Genomic DNA, 26,477 nt, shown 5'->3' on the forward strand with positions numbered 1-26,477 from the left:
ATTTATACGTTGCCCCAAACGGGAGCGCTATTTACGTACTGAGATACTTATTCTCCCAAAGAACTTTCCAATAACTCAATTATTAGGGGTTAATGAGAGGTTATTGGAGTATAACGTACATTCCCAGATTCCGCACTCATACTTGTTGCTGTTATTTTGATACCTCTCGAATAACCTCTACTCGGTACTTAAATATTTTTTCCGCCCTATTTTAAAAAGAGTAAATCTGTTGTCTATCTTCGTGGCAGGATTTTTTGGAATTATTAATTCATATTTAATTGGTTGCCGCCAAACACCAGGCTTAAGTCCGACCAAGAGGCTCACTTGACCCACTCGCGAGTCAAAATTGACGCGCGTACCTCCAGGCGGGAAACTCTTCCTCTCTTCCCAGAATTCATTAATACCTTGCCGCCGAGCCTCACATGCGGGATGAAACCCTAAACCCATGGCCCCGAGGAAGAAGCCTTCTTCCTCCTCAACAAGAAAATCGAACTTAAGCCGCCAGCAACCCCCATCTTCCAAGTATGGCATCCAGCATTTCTTCGAGCGGCACTCACAAACGCAGGCGGTTTCTACTTCTCCCTGCCCACCCGAACTGCCCAAACCCGACCTAAACTCTAACCCTAAAACCAGTCCAAAACCTAGCCCCAATGCCGATCCCTGTCCCAACGGTAGCGAGCCATTGCCCGCAGTTCTACCGCAACAGGACGCCGAGGCCAACAGCGAAAAGAAGTCATCACCGATTTCTCCGGAGTTCATCAAGAATGCCCCTTTTAAGCGTTTCAAGTTTTCCCCGGTATTGGTTATACTATTAGCTTCTTAAGTACTATTTTAATATCTCATGTTTTGATCCTCTGGAATCTGAATTAAAAAATCGTATTTCTTTGACGCACAGTTGATAAAGCAGAGCCAAGATGATGGTGGAGACGAGATCTCATGGAAAATCTCTCCTTTAAATCAACGATTTAGGCCGTTTAATGCGAATAAGTTACCGAGGACAATGAGCATTCTTGCAGATCAACCCAGACCGATTGGCTCATTTATCCATCCCTGCTTGCAGCAGCAGGTGAGGATCTTATTATCGTTGCTTCTATCTTCTTAGACAACTTTAATAAATGATTCAGCATGATTTATTTGTCAAACTGTAGAATTATTCTTGTACTTCCGCTGCAAGCTTCCAGAAGTGGCTCTCTTCTCCAAGCGCAAAGGATACTGGTGAATCTTTTTCTTCCTCTAGATTGTTATCAGCTGAGCAAGATACTGAGCCGTGCATTGGTAATGAGAGCGCTTGTATGGAGTCGTCAAGTAAAGTGTTTCAGACTCCTCCCTCTTCTTCTTGCGATGACAGCAAGGTACAATTCATGCTTTTTTAGGCAATCTGTATGTACATTTTGGCAGTTCCTATAAATTGACCATGATCTATGAATCATGGCGATGGTGTTGTTAATATTCACCATGATTTAGTATGTGCACGTGCTTATATGGTTACAGGGTACTGTTGTTGTGGTCAGTAAGGACGACTCACATGAGCTGGGTTTTGGGCTACACCACAAGGTTGGTGCATGCCATTCTACATGTTTTATGGCCTATTACTGTTTGCTTGGGTGTGAAATATATTTTTGCTGCTTTTTTACTTTTTGCATTTTCAGACATTTCTTGAACTTTTAGATCAAGTTGGAGATGTGGTTATTGATAAAGCAGTACCGACCAACATAACGCAAAACCATTACTCTGGTAATCCCAGTTGCCGGACTAAAAAAAATTGTAATTTGAAAGGAAAAAAAGCCGCAGTTACTGCATCACAAAAGATTAACGGCTCTATAAACGATGATGTATTTCTTGTTTTAGAGGTTTGATTACTTTCCGCATTACGAAGAAAGCTCATGTTGCTCTCTGCTGTTTGTCATCTTACCTGCAACCTGAAATGCCTTAGGTTTCTGAAAAGTGCAGGACTGCTGATTCTTCACATGTTCTTAATCCTTACAAGGTGCCACTTGGAAAGCTCATTTTATGTAACTTATTTTCTGAAACGTGCAAGGTTTAACTGATTTGTGGGATATTTGTTGTTTCTGGCTTTCAGGTCCTTCGTTTGCTTCATGAACTTACTGGTGAAGAGAGGGCGCTATATTTATGTGATGAATGGTTGGTATGAGTTCCATTTGGGCTAATATTGCCAAATGAAGCTTGTTTTATTCTATAAAATAGATCAAATTTTGTTTTTATCTCCAAATTTACTTTGGTCATGTCCACTTCTCATGCCGATAATTATGTAATGTGTTGTGGTATATATATTAAAGAACGATTGACGACGAAGTGAAAAATAGAATGAGAAAAAAATTACAAAACGGCAGCACAGAGGAACACACAGATTTACGTGGTTCGACAAATTGCCAACGTCCACAAAATTATGAAGAAGCAATGTTGAGAACGACTGCATGCACTGCACTTCAAAATCAAATTTTCTGCACTTTAATGGCGGCGAGATCCACCTTTCTTATTATCAAAGTGATGAGGCGGGAATAGATAAAGAGGCCAAAATAGAAGCGGGAATAGACAAATTGCCAACTTTCACAAAATAAAATTCAAAGAAAAGTATAGAAACAATGTATAGAGAGAAGCGTGAACAGTTAATTTGCTTTTTTTTTTTCGTTTTTACCCGGCTCAAACCCAACAAATATCCCACTTGGAGACTGTACACAAACATCATCGTTCTTCCTCAAATTGATATCCTTCAATGACGGTGTCTCCTTTTTTTTCAAACGTGTTATCACCCACCCCTGCAACACAAGACTCTTGTATTCAAGCTTGAAGATCAATTGAAATTGCGCACAACTTCAGTTTTCCAAGAGTAACACCTTTAGTCAACATATTAGCAGGATTGTTGCTTCCACAAATTTTCTCAAGCAATAACTGTCCGTCATCCAACAATAATCGTATGAAGTGATATATGATCTGAATTTGTTTGGTCATGGATTGAAATGCTGGATTCCTGGTAAGGAATATGACGCTTTGACTATCACTATAAAGAATGCCCTTCGATTCTTCTTGATCAATTCTTCCAAGAAGCCTTGCAGCCTTATCATCTCTTTTGCAGCCTTTGACGCTGCTATATACTCAACTTTTGTAGTTGACAACAAAACTGTCTTCTGCAGATTAAAGCTCCATGACACTGCTGTGTCACCAAGAGTATAAATATATCCCGTAGTACTTCTCTGGTATCAATGTCTCCAGCTAGATCAACATCAACATTGTCCTGTACCTTTGAACTCTTTCCTGAGAAACACAAACAAGTTTCTGAAGAGCCTCTTAGGTACCTCAAGATCCATTTCACCGCTTCTTAATATTTTTTTCCAGGATTACTCGTGTCTCTGCTAACAACTCTTACTACATGGGCAATATCCAATTTGGTGCAAATCATAACATACATAAGTGAATTAATAGCTAAAGTATAAAGAACCTTACTCATGTGGTCTAGTTCCTCCTCTGACTAAGGTAAGTGATTCTTGTTGAGTCTGAAGTGACTGCTTAAGGGCGTGCCAACTGATTTGATCTTATTCGTATTGAACCAGCTAAGTATCTTTTTCATATTCTCAGCCTGAGAGAGTTTCAATATGCCTCTAACTCTATCTCTGACAAATTTCATGCCAAAGATTTGTTTTGAGCTCCTAAATATTTTCTTGCAAAGTGCTATGACATCTGCTCTTTCAGATTATTAGTCCCATCAATACTAACCCCTGTAATAAACATATTATCTACATGCAGCAGTAGAATGATATGAAATTGTCAAAACACATAACATAACAACAATGATATGCCTGACATCTGCTGTACTATGCACTATGCATGAAATTATCAAATCTCTTATACCAGTGTCTAGGAGCTTGCTTCAGGCCATACAAGTTTTTTTTCATTCTGCAAATTGAGAATTTCTTTCCCTGTATCACTAGCCTTTCAGGTTGGTGTATATAGATGTCTTTTTCAAGATCTTTATGAAGAAAAACTGTCTTTTCTAATTGGTCAAGGAAGAGATTTTCAGTAGCCACCATAGACATTATCATTCTGATGGCTGTAAGCTTCACCACAGGAGAAACTTGGAAAGCTCATTTTATGTAACTTATTTTCTGAAACGTGCAAGGTTTAACTGATTTGTGGGATATTTGTTGTTTCTGGCTTTCAGGTCCTTCGTTTGCTTCATGAACTTACTGGTGAAGAGAGGGCGCTATATTTATGTGATGAATGGTTGGTATGAGTTCCATTTGGGCTAATATTGCCAAATGAAGCTTGTTTTATTCTATAAAATAGATCAAATTTTGTTTTTATCTCCAAATTTACTTTGGTCATGTCCACTTCTCATGCCGATAATTATGTAATGTGTTGTGGTATATATATTAAAGAACGATTGACGACGAAGTGAAAAATAGAATGAGAAAAAAATTACAAAACGGCAGCACAGAGGAACACACAGATTTACGTGGTTCGACAAATTGCCAACGTCCACAAAATTATGAAGAAGCAATGTTGAGAACGACTGCATGCACTGCACTTCAAAATCAAATTTTCTGCACTTTAATGGCGGCGAGATCCACCTTTCTTATTATCAAAGTGATGAGGCGGGAATAGATAAAGAGGCCAAAATAGAAGCGGGAATAGACAAATTGCCAACTTTCACAAAATAAAATTCAAAGAAAAGTATAGAAACAATGTATAGAGAGAAGCGTGAACAGTTAATTTGCTTTTTTTTTTTCGTTTTTACCCGGCTCAAACCCAACAAATATCCCACTTGGAGACTGTACACAAACATCATCGTTCTTCCTCAAATTGATATCCTTCAATGACGGTGTCTCCTTTTTTTTCAAACGTGTTATCACCCACCCCTGCAACACAAGACTCTTGTATTCAAGCTTGAAGATCAATTGAAATTGCGCACAACTTCAGTTTTCCAAGAGTAACACCTTTAGTCAACATATTAGCAGGATTGTTGCTTCCACAAATTTTCTCAAGCAATAACTGTCCGTCATCCAACAATAATCGTATGAAGTGATATATGATCTGAATTTGTTTGGTCATGGATTGAAATGCTGGATTCCTGGTAAGGAATATGACGCTTTGACTATCACTATAAAGAATGCCCTTCGATTCTTCTTGATCAATTCTTCCAAGAAGCCTTGCAGCCTTATCATCTCTTTTGCAGCCTTTGACGCTGCTATATACTCAACTTTTGTAGTTGACAACAAAACTGTCTTCTGCAGATTAAAGCTCCATGACACTGCTGTGTCACCAAGAGTATAAATATATCCCGTAGTACTTCTCTGGTATCAATGTCTCCAGCTAGATCAACATCAACATTGTCCTGTACCTTTGAACTCTTTCCTGAGAAACACAAACAAGTTTCTGAAGAGCCTCTTAGGTACCTCAAGATCCATTTCACCGCTTCTTAATATTTTTTTCCAGGATTACTCGTGTCTCTGCTAACAACTCTTACTACATGGGCAATATCCAATTTGGTGCAAATCATAACATACATAAGTGAATTAATAGCTAAAGTATAAAGAACCTTACTCATGTGGTCTAGTTCCTCCTCTGACTAAGGTAAGTGATTCTTGTTGAGTCTGAAGTGACTGCTTAAGGGCGTGCCAACTGATTTGATCTTATTCGTATTGAACCAGCTAAGTATCTTTTTCATATTCTCAGCCTGAGAGAGTTTCAATATGCCTCTAACTCTATCTCTGACAAATTTCATGCCAAAGATTTGTTTTGAGCTCCTAAATATTTTCTTGCAAAGTGCTATGACATCTGCTCTTTCAGATTATTAGTCCCATCAATACTAACCCCTGTAATAAACATATTATCTACATGCAGCAGTAGAATGATATGAAATTGTCAAAACACATAACATAACAACAATGATATGCCTGACATCTGCTGTACTATGCACTATGCATGAAATTATCAAATCTCTTATACCAGTGTCTAGGAGCTTGCTTCAGGCCATACAAGTTTTTTTTCATTCTGCAAATTGAGAATTTCTTTCCCTGTATCACTAGCCTTTCAGGTTGGTGTATATAGATGTCTTTTTCAAGATCTTTATGAAGAAAAACTGTCTTTTCTAATTGGTCAAGGAAGAGATTTTCAGTAGCCACCATAGACATTATCATTCTGATGGCTGTAAGCTTCACCACAGGAGAAAAAATCTCGGAATAATCAATACCATGCTTCTGCTGAAATTTTTATACAACAAGTAGCATTGTATCTCTTACTGCTATCATGCTCAGTCTTCACCTAGTACACCCACTTGTTGTGCAATGCCTTCTTCAGTAGTGGAAGATCTGCCAACTCTCAAGTCTGATTTACTGTCAGAGAATCCATCTCCTCCTTCATGACAAGCTCCCACTTGCTCGAATTTTCATTTTATAGGATTTTTTTATAACTCTGAGGTTTTCCATCATCTGTCAGCATGATATAGTTTAAAGTTAGAGAGTTTTGCTGTGGAGAACGTCTAGTTCTTTCTAACTTGTGAACTGCAACTGTATGAGTAAACTGTTCAGAAACTGTGGAACAATAGAAATGGGTGCCTGCATCTCTGTTATATACTGGGATCTCTGGTTAATCATCAAATCTTATCAATTCAGATTTTTGCAGTGCTGTTTCAAAAATTGTACTGGACTTATCCTTGTACATAACTTTCTCATTGAAAATCACGTTCCTGTTCTTTATGATCTTTCAACCCTGATCATCCCAGAAACGATATCCAAATGCTTCATCTCCATTGCCAATGAAATAACACTTCTTTGACTTAGTCTTAAGCTTATTTCAAACATCAGAATTAATTAGAACATAATAAATATATCTAAAGGTTTTAAGGTTAGAAAATTTGTTATCTTTTCCACACCAACCTCAGGTAATTCACAGTTTAATGGAATAGATGGGTCTCTATTGATCAGATAAATTGCAGTGCTGATTGCTTCTGCCTAGAAAGTAGGTGGTAGTCCATCGTGCAATCTCATGCTTCTAGCCTGTTCATTAATGATCCTGTTCATGTGCTCTGTAACATCATTTTGCTGCGGCGTCCCTAAAATATTCTTCTCCATTCTGATGCCCTGAGCTGCACACTACTCTTTGAACCTTCAATCAATGTACTCACCACCATTATTAGACCTTAGACATTTCAGCTTTAAGACTGTCTCTGTCTCAACCACGAACTTCCAAATTTTGAACACTGAATATATCAGTTTTATGCTTTAAGAAATAAACTTATATCTTTCTGCTATGATCATCAATAAATATAACATTATAACGAGAGCCTCTAAGAGATGCTACTGGAGAAGGTCCTACACATCTGTGTGTACAAGATCTAGTTTTTCTGTCTTTGGCGTTCTGCCACTTTTCAAGAAACTGACATTTCTCTGTTTTCGTATAATGTAACTTTCACACATGCTGAGATCAACAGACTTTAGTTTTGGTAGTTTGTCTCTGGACTGAAGTTCTTTCATACCCTTCTAACTCATGTGGCCAAGTCTGCAATGTCACAACTCTGCTGTGCTCTCTGCAATAGTAGTATCAATACTGTTAATTAAACAAGTAGTCATATATAATGTACCTGCTTTTTTTACCCCGAACCAGTACTAATACTCCTTTAGTAATCTTCTAGGTGTTATCTGATAACACTATTGAATGTCCACACTCATCAAGTTGCCCAACAGAAATGAGTTTATTTTTTAGTTCAGGAATGTGTTTGATCTTTTGCAGAATTCACTTGTTCTTGTTTGGAAATGCAATATTAATATCTTCCATTCTTACCACATTTAAAGCTTTTTCATCTTTCAGATATTCTTTTCCAAAATCACTTGCAACATAATTTTGCATCAATTCCCGATAGAAAGTTGTATGAAAAGTAATCCCTGAATTCAATATTCAATCATCAATAAAACTATGAACTGCCAGCAGTAGTGCATCATATGCTTCTTCAGTCACCACATTTGCGTGTATTCTTGAGATTTCTGCAGTTCCTCTTTATGTGACCAGTTTTGTTACAATTCCAGCAAGTTGCTTTCTGGCCAAACCTTGACTTGCTCTTGCCTCTGTGTTTTGATTTTGATATTCCTCTGTTTGAGTTTCTGTCATGTAATCTCCCTATTGAATCAAGATTTAATGTTGAACTCAAACCTAAGGTCTCGTTAGAATCTTTCCTGCGCACCTCTTCAGTCAAAATTAAATCACGAATATCATCACATTTCAGTTTAGATTTACCTGCAAAATTATTGATAACCATCCTCATAGCTTCTCAACTATTTGACAAAGAAATCAATAATATTAGTGCACGTATCTTATTATTAAATTCAATTTTCACAGATGATAATTGATTTGTGATAGTATTAAAATCATTCAAGTGTTGTAAAACAGACGTACCTTCCGTCATTTTCAAATTGAATAACTTTTTCATCAGATATACATTGTTATTCGCTGATAACTTTTGATTCATGCCTTACAGGACTGACATGAGATCTCCAGAACTTGTTCATCCAACAAATTTCATTTAGCTTTATCCATCAATTCTAGTATTTTCCCTATTAACGGAAGATGAAGTTTTTTCCCATAGAGGTAGTCTTTTATCTGCATCCTCCAGTAAACAAAATCTGTATCATCAAATTTCTCGATCCCTGAAACTTTCTCTTCATCTGCAACCATCATTCTTTTCTTAGATTTGAACCACGTCTCTGTTACCAGTTATTGTAGATTATTTATAAAAGAACGATCGATGAAGTGAAAAATTGAACGAGAAAAAATTCACAAAACAGTAACATAACGAAACATACAGTTTTACGTGGTTAGGCAAATTGCCTACGTCCACGGAGTTGAAGAAATTTTTATTACTTAAAGAATTTACTTCATCGATCACGTTGAATTTTCAAGAAAGAACTCTCTCGCTCTATCCTCTCCTTTCTCTCTCTACTCGAGGTCCACACTGAAAAAGAAAAAGAAACGGGGAAGACAAGCCTTGCGATGCCTTTGAGTTTGGTTGACAGAGAGAGTAGCGAAAATACCAATTTTCGATCTGCAAGGAGTTCCACCTTTTGTATTTCTCGTAAGCTAACCTTACGAAATCGTGAAGAAGCAATGTGGAGAACGACTGAATGCACTACACTTCAAAACCAATTTTTCTGCACTTTAATGGTGGCTGGACCGACCTTTCTTGCTCTCAAAGTGAAGAGGCCGGAGTAGATAAAAAGGAGGCAGGGAATAAAATTCAAAGAAAAGTATAGAAGCAACGTATGGACAGAAGCGGGAATAGTTAATTTGCCTTTTTTTTTTTTCAATTTTACCGGGCTCTACTTCAACACAATGCTTTTTGCTATCATCTCTTTAGTGGCCTTGTCCATTTAATAAAAAAGCATATTTTCAATCTTGACGCCATAACCTCTTAGTTTTGTTTTTGATTCAAAACGCTAGCTATAGGAATCCACTTTTATCTTTTTTCACTTGAGAAGCAAGATCCCTTAATTTTTCCGGGCTTTTTTGAATTTTCGTTACATGAATGTGTGTTGATTTCAAAATAACTTTGGCAAGCACCAGACAAGCTTATGTTCTTTTTTGATCCTATATTCATGTCTCTTGAATAATAACGTTGATTCTTTTCATGTATTGAAGTTAATTAATTCATTTATTATGTCCTCTAAGAAGTTTATTTTGTTTAGTGTCTTGTTTTTCCATAAAGCTTGTTTGGCTTGAGTGATAAAGGAATATATCATAATGATTCAATTTGATCATGGCATATGATTCCAAGCGCATTTGGTTTGTAATAATATTTTGTTAAATGTATTGTTCTATTTCCCCCTGTTATGGGACATTTAAATGCATGATGTGTTAGATATGACTCATATGCTAGATAAGGGACAGATGCTAGAGCGAAAAAGAGCAAGCCAGCGGAGCGGAAGCATCTGTCAAATCGGGGGTAGTTCGTTTTGTGGGTTGGGGGTGCGAGAGCAACGACCTCGCGGTACAGTACAACGGTAATTTTGTAATTACATATTGTTCACTAGGGTTATATATATGTTGTATTGTAACCTTAAGGAGATCTTGTACTTTTTTCTGAATTGAAAGAAAAGCCGCCTGTCACGCTTTACGATATTCTAGAAAATGGCAAGACCCTCATGGGATTAAAAGTTCTTGAGAGTGCTAGAAAATAGAGAAGCATCTAAGGGACTGTAGAAGATTTCACCATATTCCGGAGAATGCTAGAAGGGAAAACTCCAAGTAAAAATCAAGAGAAACTTAGAAAGTTCTAGGGTAATGTATGTACATAAGAGAGAAGTGTAGAACTCTTTGGAAATTAGAATAATCTAATGCATTCTAGAATGTTTCATTTGGCTTGGAGGGCCCTATAAATAGGAGCCCCTCCCCTCGTTTGTAATCATCTAAGCACTCAATCAAAGCTTCTATGTATTTAAGTGTGAAGTGTTTCTTTCTCTCAACTCTTCTTCTTAAGAGTGTTTTGTGCTCACGAGTCTAATTGTTGTGAAGATTAGGTTGATTTAGTGCTAAAGGAGAACACTAAAGCTGCACGGGTGACTTAGAGAAAGTTTGTCCGTGATAGTTGATATCAGAGTCTCGGTTTTGAATGAATGACAAAAAGCATCAAAGAGCACGTGATTGAATCGGAAGCCACTAATGTTGGAGGCAAGAGATAAGCCGTCAGCCAGGAAGACGTGTTGCATGACACCACTCTCCCATAACACCAAGGAGAAACCAAAGTTTGCCAAGTCTGAGGGCAAATCGAGAAGTCAGTTCTGTAGGTGCAGGGGAAGCAAAAATGAAGGCATTACGGGTTTAAGTGTAGGAGAGTCACGCTCCGTCATATTCTAGAAAGTGTCAAGACTCTCATGGGATGGAAAGTTCTAAAGAGCGTCAGAAAATATAGAAGCATTCAAAGGACTCTAGAAGATTCCACCATATTCCGGAGAATGCTAGAAGGGAAAGATCCAAGAAAAAATCATGAGTAACTTAGAAAGTTCTAGGGTAATGTATGTACATAAGAGAGAAGTGTAGAACTCTCTAGAAATTAGAATAATCCAATGCATTCTAGAATGCTCCATTAGGCTTGGAGGGGGCTATAAATATGAGCTCCTCCCCTCATTTGTAATCATATAGGCACTCAATCAATGCTTCCAAGAATTCAAGTGTGAAGTGTTTCTTTCTTTCAACTCTTCTTCTTAAGAGTGTTTTGTGCTCACAAGTCTAAGTGTTGTGAGGATTAGACTGGTTTAGTGCTAAGGAGAGCGTTAAAGCCGCACATGTGATTTGGAGAAAGATCCGTGACACGCCGCTTTGCTCTCGAGGATGTAGGCATCTTTGCTGAACCTCGTTAAATCTCTCTGTTTCTTTCTGGATTTGAGTCGATTCTTGCGTTTTCTTTGCCCTAAAATTCTCAACATGATGATTGACATCATTTTAGGCTTTAAAATTAGTTCAGACCGTGCTTGCATGCCCTTCATGATTTTGTTGTTATCGCATCATTTTAATTTTATCAATTTGATTGGGATGAGTTGTCATCGTTTATTTACTTTTTTGTTGGTACATCAACTGCTATACTTAGCATACCCCATCTCTTCGCAGGTTTTACAGCATAATTGGACCCGGGGATACTGTGAGTGTTGTTGGCAAATTTGACGAGGAAGGAAAATGCATTGTTAACCACAGTGACAATCTCGCTATAGTTTTTCCTGATATACTCATGTCTGGGACTAGGGTAAGTGTCTTCATGTTAGCAAGTTTTTCATATGTTTACTTGTTCATTTTGTTTTTTATTTTGACGCTGATGACATGTGGGTGTTCCTTTTTTTTGTTTTTCTTTTCATCTTCATTTTTTGTTTCAAATTTTGGAACCATAGTTTAATGTTTGGAGAAGGAAAACAGTCTTCATTTTCTATGGTTATTGACCTGCTAGCATTTAGGTTGCCTCTAGTTTCAGTTGTCCACGACGCGCTGTTCTCGACGAGAGACTAAGAGCCAGTGAATATTCTTCTCCGGCTTTAGTTGGTACCATGCTTCATCAGATCTTTCAGGTTCACTTCTATAAAATTTTGCACAACTTGATGAATAGAAATAGGTGGTCAGTGATTTTCAGTGTGAAAACTTACTTTTATGTGCTCAAATTTTTTTATATTCTCTTAGGCTGGGCTTCTCAAGGATTCACCAACCAGGAATTTTTTGGAGGAGTGTGCTATCATCACACTGCAAAAAAACATTGAGAACTTGTATGCTTGTGGTGGTAAGATTGGGAAGTAAAATATTCTTATCCTATGATTCTTAAATATAATAATCTTATGCTAGGTCATATGTTTACTTGTGCCAAGCCCCATAAAACGTCTTAGTGCAGAATAAAATGATCTGATGTGAAGTCTGTTCATCTTATGGTTATGAAACTTTACTCGCTTTGTTCAATCATTCTTTTATTAATTGCTGAATTGTGCTTTTGTATGCAGCGGATCAAAATGCAACACTTGTGGAACTTGTAGATGCAATCCCCAGAATAATAAAGTGGATAAAATGCTTCAGAAATTCAGAGGTACGGAAGCATATCATGATATAACTCTTAACTATTTAAGATGAAATAATGTAGCCGTCTCCATGTAAAAGCTTTCATTCCTGTTTTTTCCTTGTTATGAGTGGTAAGCTATTTGAGGCAGTCACAAATTTGAATAATCCTTTTTTGTTGTCGTGTCTGTTTACATCAACCGAGCTTACATGTCAGTACTGACCCTATAGAATCCAAGGTTGACTCCGTTGAGTGCAACACCAACAAAGATAAATTGACATTGTTTCACATGACTAGCCCAACATTGACTTGATTCTATTACCAATGCGGCTAAAGAGGCCATCCAAATTTCTCTCTCTCTCTCTCTCTCTCTCTCTTTATATATATAGATATATGAGAATATAAAAGATGAGAAGAAATCTAAAATATATATTTTTCTTCAAGAAAAATTGAAGTGTGGGTAGTTTCTTACCCTTTGTTTCCTAAAATTGGGGGCATTGGTTTACCCCTCTTTATAGAAAGTCGGCTCATCTGCTCTCTACTTTTTACCTTCCCCTTCTTGTATTCAAGCTGCACGAGCTTGTAATCATTATTATCTTTCCCGTTTCAGTGACTATTTATTCCAGCTGTACGAGCTTGTAATCATTATTATCTCTCTCATTGGCTATTTTTTTCTTTCTTTTCTTACTCTTAATCTCTTTCAAATTTCTCTTGTGTGCAAGCCACCGTCTTTGCGTCCTTGCATAATATATATAAAGCAATCCAGTTGCCTTGCATGCTTCTACACATGTTCTTTTATTTGTTTGACTCCAATGTGAATATTTTGTTATGCTATCTTGTCTTTTATCTGTTTAGGAAAATCGCCTTAATGCCCTTGCATGCATTTCTTTTCATGGTGGACGTTAATGTCTTGTTTAGGTGCCTGCACATATCCCCCTTATATATATTTCTTGATGTGGCAGGGGGGTAGATTTTGGTTATGGTGCTCTGCATAGCCATCATACATTTCTAGCTTGTCGCGGGAAGGCTTAATAGATTTGATGGTGTCTTTGTTGAGGGTGCTATGGAAGTGTTACTGAAACATACCAAACAAAAGTTTAAAAGTTGTTTATTTGACTAAAATAATACGAAAAAAAATAAAAGTAATGATCTAATAGCGTAAGGTTGAGATAATAAAAACACTAAAATTTTTGTACATGTCACCTAAAAGAGTGAAAATAAGTCCAAAAGGACATACATGAGATCTAGTGCTTGCGAACAAGTGTGTAAAAATTTGTCTCTCTCCTCGGTCAATGAACACATTGAGATGAGAAAATGACATGCAAGGTTTGGTATTGATGTGAACAAAACATGACCAAGATAACCTCTTTTTAAAATAATGCTGAAAGGTTTAAGTCGCTACATATTGTTAGAGGCATGCATTATTTGGTTAAATTTGAATAATCAAACAAAACTTTATTTTTAAAAATTCTTTGGTTTGACTTATATAGTAGTTATTTTTTTATTGGTTTAAGTTTAAGAATTGCTTAGTTATGGTTATTGGATCTATTTTCATCTAATTAAAATAGATCAAATCATAAAATCGACATTTATCTTTTTATCGCCTGGTTTTTGGAATAGGCGGTATCCAAAAACAATTATGTTTCACATTTTTATTTATCGCAAGAGTCAACCACCTTATTAAAAGAGGATTCATATAATGCAAAACTGAGAAATCATTGTTTCCTAGGATTTCAAGGTTTTAATAATGGTTTGAGGGAAGAATGCCCTAAGCTGCCTTGAAGTACGTAAATTGAAAACTATAGGCAAGGTACCTTTGAATTTCTTAGCGCAGCATTCATCATTTCTTCCTTTGACGCTTCAATGGATAATCATCTTACCATAGAAATTCCTTGCTCGGTTGGTGCATTGCAGTGGTTTGAATCTTTGTTATATACTGCAAGGTTTAGGCTTGCTTACTTAAGGCCATGTCCTAAGATTCCTTCAATTTGCTAGATTCACATTGGTTTGAAACACATCTTTTATAGTTTTACTTGTTGCGAAGGTATTTCTCATAGTTCATGGTTTGAATGCGTAAAGTCTGTTTGGGGAAACTGCAGTTTATTTATTTCTCAATTTTTCAGCTGCAGCTGCGCTGTTCCAGAAAATTACTTGCGGGGAAGTTAACTGTCTGTTTGTTGCAATTGTGTGAAAACATGTATAAGTCAGCCGTTTCTGAATAAATGATCATTCTAACTCTATTTAGTAAAGTTGTTTAAAACATGATTGTGACAACCATATATTTGATGCATCTGAAACAAAAATTCATTTCAAAACAAAACAAAAGTTCAGATACACACCTCACTTAATAGTGGACACCGAAAGTGCTAAAGAAAAAGAGAAAAAACTAATAAAATTACAAGTAAAATAACGATAATATTATTTTTGACATGAAACCGGTGTATGTCTTGTCTTAAACTGTCCTCCGAAGATGCTATCAATTCGCGATCACTTTCGACAGTTGAATCGACCTTAATCGTAAGCCCATCGGAATAAGTCACACTTTTCTGCGAGGCTCCGCAGACATCTATAGAAGTATCGACCGTAGCTATGTGGCTGACGTGACTTAAAAAAAAAAGTCTCTAGTCCGCAATGACATGACAATCTTCGGACGTCCTTGAAATTTTGGAACTCATCTTTCCTCAAAACTGCCAGATAGAAACCATTAGTTTTTTTTTTTAAGATAAAAACTATCAGAGAAAAGAAGAAAATAAAAAGAGAAATATATCAAAACTGGCCAACACTAACTACCAGTGAAACCACACAATAATTCAATCACCATCCGACTAACACATCAGTGATTTGTTTCTTAAAGACCGTTATTTCATTTGCACCTTCCCCTTTTTCTTACAAATAATAGAATGATCTCTCATCTCGTGGCAGAGAATATCCAAGGTGATACTCGAATGTTTCTGCAGGTATTTGCTGTTGATCCTCTTCGGCATTGCGGAAGTCAATATCACTTCGAGATGGATGCAACATAATGTAATTATGCAGTGTCTCGTGACTATCACAATCTCGATCTGTTTGGAAAACGGGTAAGATGACATCTCGCGTAGTATCACCAATTTTTTTTTTCTAAACGCCGAAAGTGCTCTAGATTATATCTCGTAACGAGGGATATTTTCTGTTGAAGACCTATTTTCTGTCACGTGTAACATTGTCGACTCGCTCGAAATCAGGTATATGATATTTCATATCAGAAAATGGTTTCAGATACTCCCTGCAATGAATAGCCAACATCGATCAAATAACTTTTGTCTGAAATGTACTGCAAGTTAAATACGATGTTTAAAGTGAATACTTAAAGGATTTGGAGCTGTAACATACTGTGCAGAGGGTGTGAGAAGTTGTAGTGATGATTCTGCGTAATAGCCTTAAAAATTCTGTTGTCGTGCACACTACATTCTCAATCGGGCATATGACGAAGGTGAATCACATGTTAAAGTCACACAAAATCATGATATTCTACGTAAGGACTCCACAACGTTTGATAAATGCTATCTTTTCCTCATTTTTAACTCTTGTATAAACGTGAGTATCATCTATTGCTTCAATGCAATTCTACATGGATACGTTTGAGTTATTAATGTATGATATTCATATTTAAAATTAAGTATTGGAAATTGCAAATGTTATTTTAAAGAATGACATGTAATGTGCATCGCGTTCGTGCGATCCTTGGATCGGTTGGTTTATTGACTTTTATAGATAGACTCACAAATGCATTCAAACCCACAGAGTAGTATTTGTTAATCGTCTCAGATGAGTGTTAGAATTGTTCTGTCGCATTACGGATTGACTCGTTTTGTGATAATATTTAGAGAGTTATCGTCAACACCTCATGTTGAGTCGTCTTCGATGACCCATGAAGACCATGAGATCCGCCAAGTTTTGCTAGAAGTTCTGTAAATACCTTTTGTCTCATGCGGAACATGTTGTTGAAGCTGGTTGGAAGCCTAGTAAGTAATTCCCCAACTGATTTATCTTTGATATAAGACGATGTGAAACATGGTGAGGGATCAATGTACATGTTATAATTCTCAACGATCAAGGGAATTGTTACATTTCTCCGTCTCCATTTTTCTTTTTTTGAATCTATGTTGGTGTATATTGTACTAGTGTTAAAATAAAAAAATGGAATTAATAAATCACAAAAAAACATGCCCTAAGCTTTTATAAAATATAAAAATGACGACTTACGAATATCAAATAAACACGTCACAATAAAATACAATAATGAAGTAAAAGTGTCCCAAACAACAATCTTCATTCTCATTAATTTGCTGCGAGCAGCAGCGAACTCGAACGTGGGGTCACTGCGTTTCCGAGCTAAGATTTACCTTCTTTTGACACTTTGACTTCGTTATTGTATTTTCTTGTGACATGCTTATTTGATAGTCGTAAGCCGTTATTTTTATCTATTATAAATGCTTGGATCATGTTTTTTCCTGATTTCTTAATTATATTTTTGTATTAACACTAATATAATATACATCAACATGAGTTCAGACCAAGAAAGACAGAGACATATGAATGTAACATTTTCTTTGATCGTTGAGTATTACAACACGTTTATTGACCGCTCTCAATGTTTTACATCGTCTTATATCAGAGATGAATGTGTTGGGGAATTGCTTGTTAAGCATCCAACCCATGAGATCAGAGGTATTTACAGATTTTCTAGCAAAACTTAGTGGAACTCATAGTATTCATGGGTCATTGAGGATGGCTCAACGTGAGGTGTTGGCAACAACTTTCTACATATTATCACAAAATGAGTCAATGCGTGGTGCGATGAAATGATTCCAACACTCGTCTAAGACGATCAACAGACACTTCTCTGTGGGTCTGAATGCACTCATGAGCTTATCTACACAAGTCATAAAACCAACCGATCACACGTTCTCTCGAACTCCTACTGAGATTCAACGCGATGCACGTTACATGCTGTTTTTTAATATAACATTTGCAATTTCTAGTATTCAATTTAAAATATGAATACCAGATGTTAGTAACTCAAAGGTATTTGCATAGGATTGCATTGGAGCAACAAATGGTGCCCACATTGATGCGAGAGTTAAAAATGAGAAAAAGATTGCATTTATCGAATGTTGTGGAGCTCTACGCAGAATGTCATAGAATTGTGCGACTTTAACATGTGTTTTTTTTCGTCATGCCCGGTTGTGAGGGTAGTGCTCACTTGATAAAATTTTTTAGGTTGCTATGCAAAATCCTTACCTCAACTTCCCACACCCTTTGCATAGTATGTTGCTGCCTCAAATTCTTTAGTTATTCACTTTAAGCATCGTACTGAACATACAATACATTTCAAACAAATATTATTTGATCGATGCTGACTATCCACTACTGCGAGGGTATCTAAAACCTTTTTCTGATACAACATATATACCTAGTTTCGAGCGAGCCAACAATATTACACGTGGCAGAAAAGAGGGGTTTAACAAAAAACATTCTTCTCTACGAGGTGTAATTCATAGGACTTTCGGCTTGTTGAAGAAGAATTGAGTGATATTGCGCGATATGTCATTTTACCTGTTTCCAAAACAGATCTAGATTGTGGAAGCAACGATGAAGTTGCACAATTACATTAGGCGACATTTGTCTTAATGAGAAATTAACTTCTGTAGTGTCGAAGAGGATCAACAAGTACCTGCAGAAGCAATTGAGTACCACTTCTGGCATTCTCTGTCACGAGATGACAATGATCATTCTATTATTTGTACGAAAGAAGTGGAAGATGCAAATGAAATGACGAAATTTAGGAAACAAATCACTGATGTGTTAGTCGGAAGGTGATTGAATTATTGTGTGGTTTCACTGATAGTTAGTGTTGGTCAGTTTTGATTTGTTTTTCTTCTTGTTTTCTTCTTTTTTCTGATAGTTTTCATCTTAAAATAAATGGATAATGGTTTCTATTTGACTGCTTTGAGGAAAGACGAGCTTTAACCGCCGAAAGTGATCTCGAATTGATAGCATCTTTGGAGGACATTTTAGGACGAGACATACATCGATTTCATGTCAAAAATAATATTATCGTTATTTTATTTGTAATTTTATTATTATTTTTAGCACTTTCGGTACCCACTGTTAAGTGAGGTGTGTTTTTGATTTTTTATTCTGTTTTGAAATGAATTTCAGCTTATGATGCATTAAATATGTGGCTGTCACAGTTCAGTTTTAAACAGCTTTACTAACAGATGCAGAATGATCATTTTTTCAGAAACAGCTTCCTCACAGCTGTTTTCACACAGTTGCAACAAACATATAACCAATTTTCCCACAGTAGTTTCCTGGTGCAGCTCAGTTGCATTTGAAAAGCTGAGAAGCTGCAAAGGCTCCTAAACAGACCTGTAATCAATTTATAAGGATTGCTAGTCTGTATGTGTTGACCTCACTTTTGGCGGAGGTGTAATTTTTCTCTTCTTTAATAGCCTAGGGTCTGGCCGTATGACTTCCTTGTCGATAACTCCTAAAAAGCTAGCAAATGAGCCTTCCCCGTTAGAAATTCTGAGCTTTTCTGCGCTCGACTTGACGTTCCATATGGTAGTTTTGACCGCTATTATTTAGTAGGTAAGACTACTGTGGAGAAACTCAAGGAGCATCCCTATAGGACTGTTGGCCTTAGGATTGACTGTACGCGTTGATTTGACACCTTCGTGCTCTTTGCTGTCCTGTTTGATTGAGCTCGAGCCGAGTTTTTGACGTGATTCGGGTCGCGACGCGTTTTTGCCCCAATTGTTGACAAAGTTGTCTAAACGACTCCGGATGACAAAATGGACTGCGCTGACGCATTCAGAATGTCGATTTTGTCTAAAGGGGACGTTAGTTTCACTGCGACATGTCTGGGGAAAAATACACATTTAAGTGTTAATTATAATATTAAACAATATTTTATTATTATTACTAATCTAATTTCATTATCTCCCCCTCCCCTCTGCTGAGCTCGACCTCGTGGACCTCTGCCCTAGCTTCGGCTCGGTCGGTTCCACCTAACCCACACCTTCGTGTCGTTGGAGTCTCGTTCCCGCGCTCGCCTCGCGCACGCGGGACGATCCCGCGACCAGCCTCGGCGAGGATCTCATCCTCCGCCTCTCGCACGCCCGTATGGAGGCGTCTGCTCCTCTCGATCCTCGAATCGTATACGATCTCCGAGTCATTCCTTCTCCTGTTCTCTGGTCTATATGAGGCTTTTGTTGGTACGTTTCAGGGGGCCAAAAATTTTCTAAGGGAAGGGAAAATTCTGCTAAATTTCTTTCTCACTTTCTTCTTTAGTTCCTATTGTTTGGGTTGGTTTCCTCTTGCTGTTGGAGAAGAGTAGGCTGTGGAGCATTTTTTCTGAGGTTTTATTTTTGTTTCTGTATTAACGAGGTACTTCTCCTCCTCCTCTGCGCCTCGCTTACTTTCGGTTTCTCTGTCGAGCCACTGAGAATAGCTCTGTTGGATGGTACAACATGCTAGTCTGATACATTTGCATGTATTTTAAGATATTCACCATAAGAGCATGTGGATGTAAAAATCTAGAAAAATCTAGTGTGGATGTAAAAATCTAGGCCTGTTTTGAGATTTGAGCATGGATTCTTGCTAGGGTTAGTGAGAAATGAAGCATATATGGGCTACCTCTATTCTTTTCTTTGCTTAAAAAAAATGTTTGGTAGTATATTGATAGTTTAAAATGCATGTTTGCTCATCTAGAAATACATGTTGAAAGAAGTTATTATATTTTCCATACTTAGAATGAATGTGGTAACTCATTTTGATGTCAAGGAATGTTGGCTCTAGAAGATTCATGCTTATCTACTTCTTGTTGCATATCATCACGATAAAAAGCTGGAAATTCATTCTTGTTTTTGAGCCTTTACAGGGTTCGGTTTGGCCCCTACTTTGGCCTGTCTTTAAAGACTTTATAGGCCACAATTTTTTTTTTCTCCGGCCCTTGTGCTCGGTTTTTAGCCTCTATTGTGGCTCGGTTATAGCTCCCTGTGGCTTTTCCTGGGCTGAAATGCATGCTATGCGAAAATTTCTGAAAATTTCTTTAATTTGGAAAGTAAGTCCTGTAGCTTGTTTTAACGACTTGGTTTAGCTCCTCGTAAGGTATCCTCTCTGTTCAAATATCTATGGGAATTTGTTTCATGCTCGGAATAGGTATTTTGGAGGCCCAAATATGTTCTCTATGTTGTTTTTCTTGTTTAAGATGTATATTAGCTCCATATCTTGATGTTTTAAATGCATGTGGATTTTTTCTTTAACCTTTGGATGACTTGATTTTGCCTTGAAATGACTGGATGTTAATCTCTATTGAGGCGCAAGTTTTAATTTTTGTTGGAATTCTGTTTTAGCCTTGAACGACTTAGTTCTAGCTTATTGTGGGGCTCGGTTTTGCCTGTTGAGGCCTCAATTTAGCTTTTTTGTTGCGATCTGCCTATTTGAAATAATATGCTGCATGAAATATTGATTTTGAGGCTTTGTAAAGGCTCAGTTTTAGCTTCTCTTGGGGCCCAATTTTGCTTGTTGAGGTTTTCGGTTTTGCCCCTGGGTCGCCAGGTTCCTGCTCACTTATTGAACTCATTTTGACATTAAAATGACATGTCATTGACTGCCTCAGTTAAATATACGTGCAGGTTTGTCCCCAAATAATTTAAAGCTAGTTTGGGGCTTGGTTTTTGTTGGCTTTGCCCCTTACCCGAGAGCCTTAGCAGCTCCCCTTTTGGTGGCCTTGGCCGTGGGCTTTGACAGTGGTTCCCTCTCTTTGTTCCCTTTGGTTGAGAACCTTAACAGCTTCTCCTTGCTACCCTTAGCTCCTTTACCCGAGAGCTTCGCCTGGAGTTGGCCCGTGCCTTTTGTTAGCCCTACCCATGAGCTTATCGGTGGGTCTTTTGGATTTGTTTGGTCCGTCTTGCTGGACTTGATTAGTCTGGATTTTGTGGATGAGTCAAGTTTGTCATCCAAAAATTTATACCGCTTTATTCATTTCCTTATGTATATCGAGGGGGTACGGTAATGTAGCTAGTGAAGGTCCCTTTGGTTGCCTTAGCCGTGAGCCTTACTTGTTGTTCCTTGGGTTGCCTTGGCCGTGAGCCTATCCTGTGCCTTGGATTGCCTTGGCCGTGAGCCTTTTTTTCCCCTGTTTCTTGCCTTAGCCGTGAATTCCTTATTTAGTTGGTGGACTTGGCTGAGAGCCTTGGTGGCTGCTTTCTCTTCTCTATTGACCCCGACCGTGAGCATTTATGTGGCTTTATTGGAAGGTTCTATGTTTATTTGGTATGAGAAGCTATTGATTAATTTGGGAGTTGAAAAATCTTAATTTTACCATAAGTTTGGAGGTGCTAATTATAGTCTTCCCCAGGTCACTTTCCTTTTGTTCAAATCATGTAGTTTGGAGGATTTTCAAGTCCTATTTGGGAGAACATTTGGTTGAATTAAATTGAGCCCATGGAAGGTATTTTTGGAGGATTGACACCGATGTAGGGGAAGTCATTTGTGGGTGATAATCGTGTCGGTTGGGGCCCGTTTCGACTCGTTCGAAACAGAATTTGGAGAGGACACCCTCCTTGGGTTGATCCAATTCTAATAGAGCGAAAAAATGAAATCCTTCTGGATTGGTTCAAGGACCTTGGGCCATACCTTCTCAGGTCTTTTCGTTACGAGGTTTGAGGGCCGATTTATCCTCCGTCTTTCCGATGTTTTATGTGAATCAGTGCCCCCTCTCTCTCACCTCATTTTTGTTCTTTTTCCTTACTTTTTGGTTCAATTTTCGATGCTTATGTCCGATACATAAGCGTTCATGTATAACCTTTTGCTATACGTAAAACCATCAAGCAAGGTCACAAGTAATTCGATTTTGTTTTGGGGCTTAGGGCGGTGATGACAAAGACACACCGGAGATAGAGCAGAATGATATGTCATCCTAAGACATCGGGATCCGATTCAGTCAGGAACCTATCAGGATCCGATTCAGGAACCCGGTGAGCTGTAGGATGACAATATCATTCACCAACATAAGACTAGCGTGAGTTGACCCGAACCTTCTTAAGTTGTTGGTGGCCCTACGCCTGACAGCGCGATCGACTTGTGGACAACTACTTTTCAAAATTAATTAAAAATTAAATTTGATAAGAACATATACACCTTTTTTTAAAACAAAAATATATTTTTCGCTACAAATAAAATTGATACAACCCCTTTTGTATGCTTTAAACTTATGTGCATGCTAAAAATATAAATTTTAAATACATTTTAAATATTGGTTATTCTCCTGTTGATTATCTGTTTGGGCTAATGAGTACCCTCTTGAGTTAGGTTCAATAGGACACCCTTCTAGTTGAGTGAAGAGTTTTATACATTTGGGTGACCGAGTAACCTTCAACGACTCTCAAGTACTAATATATAGTTGAGCCTAGCCCTGACCCGAGTGCTTACGGACCCCTCTTTTCAAACTTTTTCATATGTTTTCTTGGGATTTTTGGACAAAGTACTCGTGGTCTCTTTTCGGGATTTTCCCGTGTTTTCTACGATTTTCATCGATTCGTCGATTTTCTCGCATTTTTCTTGTCGCGAGTCTTTTGACGATTTTTCTCGAGATTTCTGGATGATATTTCTTTACTTCGTTTATATAAATCATTTTAGTTCGCTTCCTCAAATTTTGTTACTTGTACCTGATTGCATCAATTACTCCTAAGGAACTGCGGCTATCCCAGGTATACAGGTTTGCTTTGTGTTTACAACATGTTACTTTCTTGTAAATCACCTACCTGCTGTACTTCTTACTTTTCATTTATACCGCATGTTGTACTGTTCTCTTTACTGCATACTCAACAGCTTGTCCTGTGCTACATACTCTACTGTTATGCTATACACTGTACAATTTCAACATGTTCCCTATAAAATGTTTAAAGAACTACAATCATAGGGTGATTTGAAATCAAAACCCGACAACCTAGAAAATTTAAACTCGTCACGACAAAGAACTTGGAGCTAGCGTTGGGGACAACACGATCATCTTCAACAGCAGAACATATCTTCCTTAACTAAATCATTCCTTCCTTAGAATTAAACAACAATTCATAGGTTTTCGAGATCGTTCGCGTGGTGCGACATAAATTCACAACTTTTGTTATAGGCATTTGTACAGCCCTACTGTGGAATCTAAGTCCTAACTCGTTTTAGGATTCTGAGGTTGTCGTCCGTCACGACCTAAATCCTCACATCTTCCAGGATATTTGTGTGATCGTTTCATACAAGTGTATGTCCTAAATAAATAAAATTGACAGGATAAAACACTTGAATAATTTCTCCTCTAAATTGAAGCCAAACCATTGGATAGACTGGGAAGTCACCGATGTTCTTCTTCGGATTTGTGACATCCCCTAGTTCTTCTTCCTTTGGATTTTACAATAAATGTTCCAAGTTTGAACCATTCCCCTTTGCACACATCTTTGTCCGATTTCGTTGAAAAATCCTATCCTTTTGACCTCTTTGAAGATAATATTTTCTGATTTTTATCGAGTGTATTCTTAGGTAACTACGGTTGTCTAAGATGTAATTAACTATAGGGGCTTGCCCCTATTGGAAACTTTTCCGAACTCAGCTTAAAATAAATTCTACTTAATTTATCATATTAAATAGGGGAATTTGTCGGCAAATAGAATGGTTTCGCAGACCAAACGGACGTCATATATGTAATCATCCAACAACACTAAAAATTTATCACTTGTGGATGAATTTGAAACCATGCATATATTTTGATAAAAACAATGCTGCTGATAACATATAAAAAATTGAACCCGTAAAACTTCAAATGGCGAACATACATCACAGGGGCAAATTTGCTTTGGGTGGCCCAAATGCTTCATTACATTGCATGCATGTAGGATTGGGTGAGCTGAGAGGATGAATAATGTTTTTGATATTTTGAATAAAAAAAATTCAAAAAAATGAAACCCAAACAAAATCAAGTAAAACCCTAAAAAAGTGTGGAAAAAGATAAAATTCAGAAACATTTAAAAAAGAAATATGAATAATCTATAAAATTTCTTAGAATTTATTAAAAAAGGGTCTGAATATTGAGAAAATGTAGAAGTTTGCTTTATGGCTCAATGTTTCACCTGGTAGGAGCAGAGTCAGCTAAGGCCTGTCTCAATACTTGTCTGATTAAAGAATGATCATAAAGCTCAAACATCTTATGAAATCAAGTATGCCTTCTCTTTAAAGGAATAAAGGATGTGGTAATTCAAGCACAAGTCTTGTCAATCTATTTTATATTGCATTTGCTCCAGGCTTTTAAGGCTTTCTCGACCTCTATTTTTTTTTTTTTAAAGTGAAATCAAGGCACTTCACGTATAGAATGGGGTTGTTATGTTTCAATCTCATATTCCGATTCTTTGCAAACAAACGATAGAGCTGTCATTTCTCATAATTATTTAAATAATAAAATTTAATCATAATCAAATTAATTCTTGCATCCTGAATTTGGATCAACAGTTTTTTGCCAAGTGTTGTAGAAATGCTTAATATTGCATTTGCATATGGTCTCATGCTCTTTAATAATGAAATTTTATTCAATAAGAAACTATAAGGTAGCTTATTTTGTAGAGTAGTGCCATAGGTTTCAATGTATTATGGATTTGATTTTCCGTAAGTAGATGAATAGAGTTTAATAGACCCTTCTATACAGTTGGCTTCATTTCTTTGAAAATTTTCCTTCTTTAAACCTCTAGGTTGTAAGTACTATTTTGAGCTTGATCCTCCTTGGGTAAATCTCGGAGTTGACAAAGCTCGTCTTATAATATCCTTCATTTAAAACAGGAACAACTTTTCTTTGCCTCAATTTGTTTGCAGATGTTACTACTACTATATGTTGGCAAGATAAAAATATTCAAAATTAAGGAACCTCCGTGTCCTCTAAGGCGTATATTCTAGATGAAAGGTTCAATTATTAGATAATCATATTTGAACTGGTCTACCTTACAAGTTTGTCCTCAACTGTTATGGCAAGGAGCCTTTAAAAACTGTCCCTGTTGATGGGTTTAGTTGAGACAGAACACCAATCACAATTAAAAGAGATTCTCTTTAAAAAACGCCTTCTCCAATTTCAAATAAGGTAAACACAATTTAAGCTCGTTTCTTGATGATCTGTGTAATCAAAATAAAATCATAACATAAGCCATTTTCATCTAAATACAACCAAAAAAAAATGGAAAACTAAAATATAAACAAAATTGAGCAATAGTTTATCTTTTGGTTCTTAGGGCATTCACTCATCTTCTATTTGCACAAGATTGCCCAAGATGATACATTTAAAGTTGATCATAGCTCACAAAATATTAATATTGTATAAGTGTATCCATATAACTGCACATAAGAATCTTATGCTAGTTAAATTGTGACTTGTGATGCTAAGCTTGTGGCAAGCTTGATCGCGATGATGCTACTACATTAAATTACAATCTATGCTCACATGTTTCCCGATTTTAAAACTTATGACATTTGAGTCATAATGCACAATTGATAGGGCATAAAATCTTTTGTTTGCATAGTCACTTTAAAATTAGCTTCATTGGTAAGCATTCGCTCTAAGTTTATAAAATCTCTTTTGCCTAGGGTAAAAAAAGTATCATATATTTTATGATGGTTATTTGTATGGTACTATTCATAATCATTTGTATGTGACAAAAATGACAAGAAAAAAAATGTAAGGAGAAGATGACTCATTATTTTTGTTTGCTTGGTCGAGGAAGAAGAAGGCGATGACGCACTATTATTTGAGAACACAATGAATAAGTAAACATAGATTTTGTTGAGTTGAAGGCTCTTGGTCAAAAGGGTGCTGTTTTGGAGAAGGAAAGGAGGAAGTCCGATTATGACAAGTAAATAGGCATGCAATGAC

General features: G+C 37.0%; 1 protein-coding gene across 3 annotated transcripts in view; it reads left to right on the forward strand.

The window, feature by feature from the left end:
• The first annotated feature begins 329 nt into the window (after nucleotides 1–329).
• Nucleotides 330–26,477, forward strand: part of LOC110022794 (DNA replication ATP-dependent helicase/nuclease DNA2) — an 81,471-nt gene continuing 55,323 nt past the window's right edge. For all 3 annotated transcript variants that reach the window (XM_020721902.1, XM_020721903.1, XM_020721904.1), the window contains exons 1-11: nucleotides 330–796; nucleotides 896–1,066; nucleotides 1,149–1,352; nucleotides 1,492–1,554; nucleotides 1,650–1,850; nucleotides 1,934–1,987; nucleotides 2,081–2,142; nucleotides 11,611–11,743; nucleotides 11,949–12,059; nucleotides 12,169–12,265; nucleotides 12,480–12,562. In XM_020721902.1, the coding sequence (XP_020577561.1) occupies nucleotides 446–796; nucleotides 896–1,066; nucleotides 1,149–1,352; nucleotides 1,492–1,554; nucleotides 1,650–1,850; nucleotides 1,934–1,987; nucleotides 2,081–2,142; nucleotides 11,611–11,743; nucleotides 11,949–12,059; nucleotides 12,169–12,265; nucleotides 12,480–12,562 (1,530 nt within the window). In that variant the 5' untranslated portion in view covers nucleotides 330–445. The remainder of the gene's footprint in view (nucleotides 797–895; nucleotides 1,067–1,148; nucleotides 1,353–1,491; nucleotides 1,555–1,649; nucleotides 1,851–1,933; nucleotides 1,988–2,080; nucleotides 2,143–11,610; nucleotides 11,744–11,948; nucleotides 12,060–12,168; nucleotides 12,266–12,479; nucleotides 12,563–26,477) is intronic.

The sequence above is a fragment of the Phalaenopsis equestris genome, unplaced genomic scaffold (genome assembly GCF_001263595.1).
Source record: "Phalaenopsis equestris unplaced genomic scaffold, ASM126359v1 Scaffold000202, whole genome shotgun sequence".
NCBI classification, from domain to species: domain Eukaryota; kingdom Viridiplantae; phylum Streptophyta; class Magnoliopsida; order Asparagales; family Orchidaceae; genus Phalaenopsis; species Phalaenopsis equestris.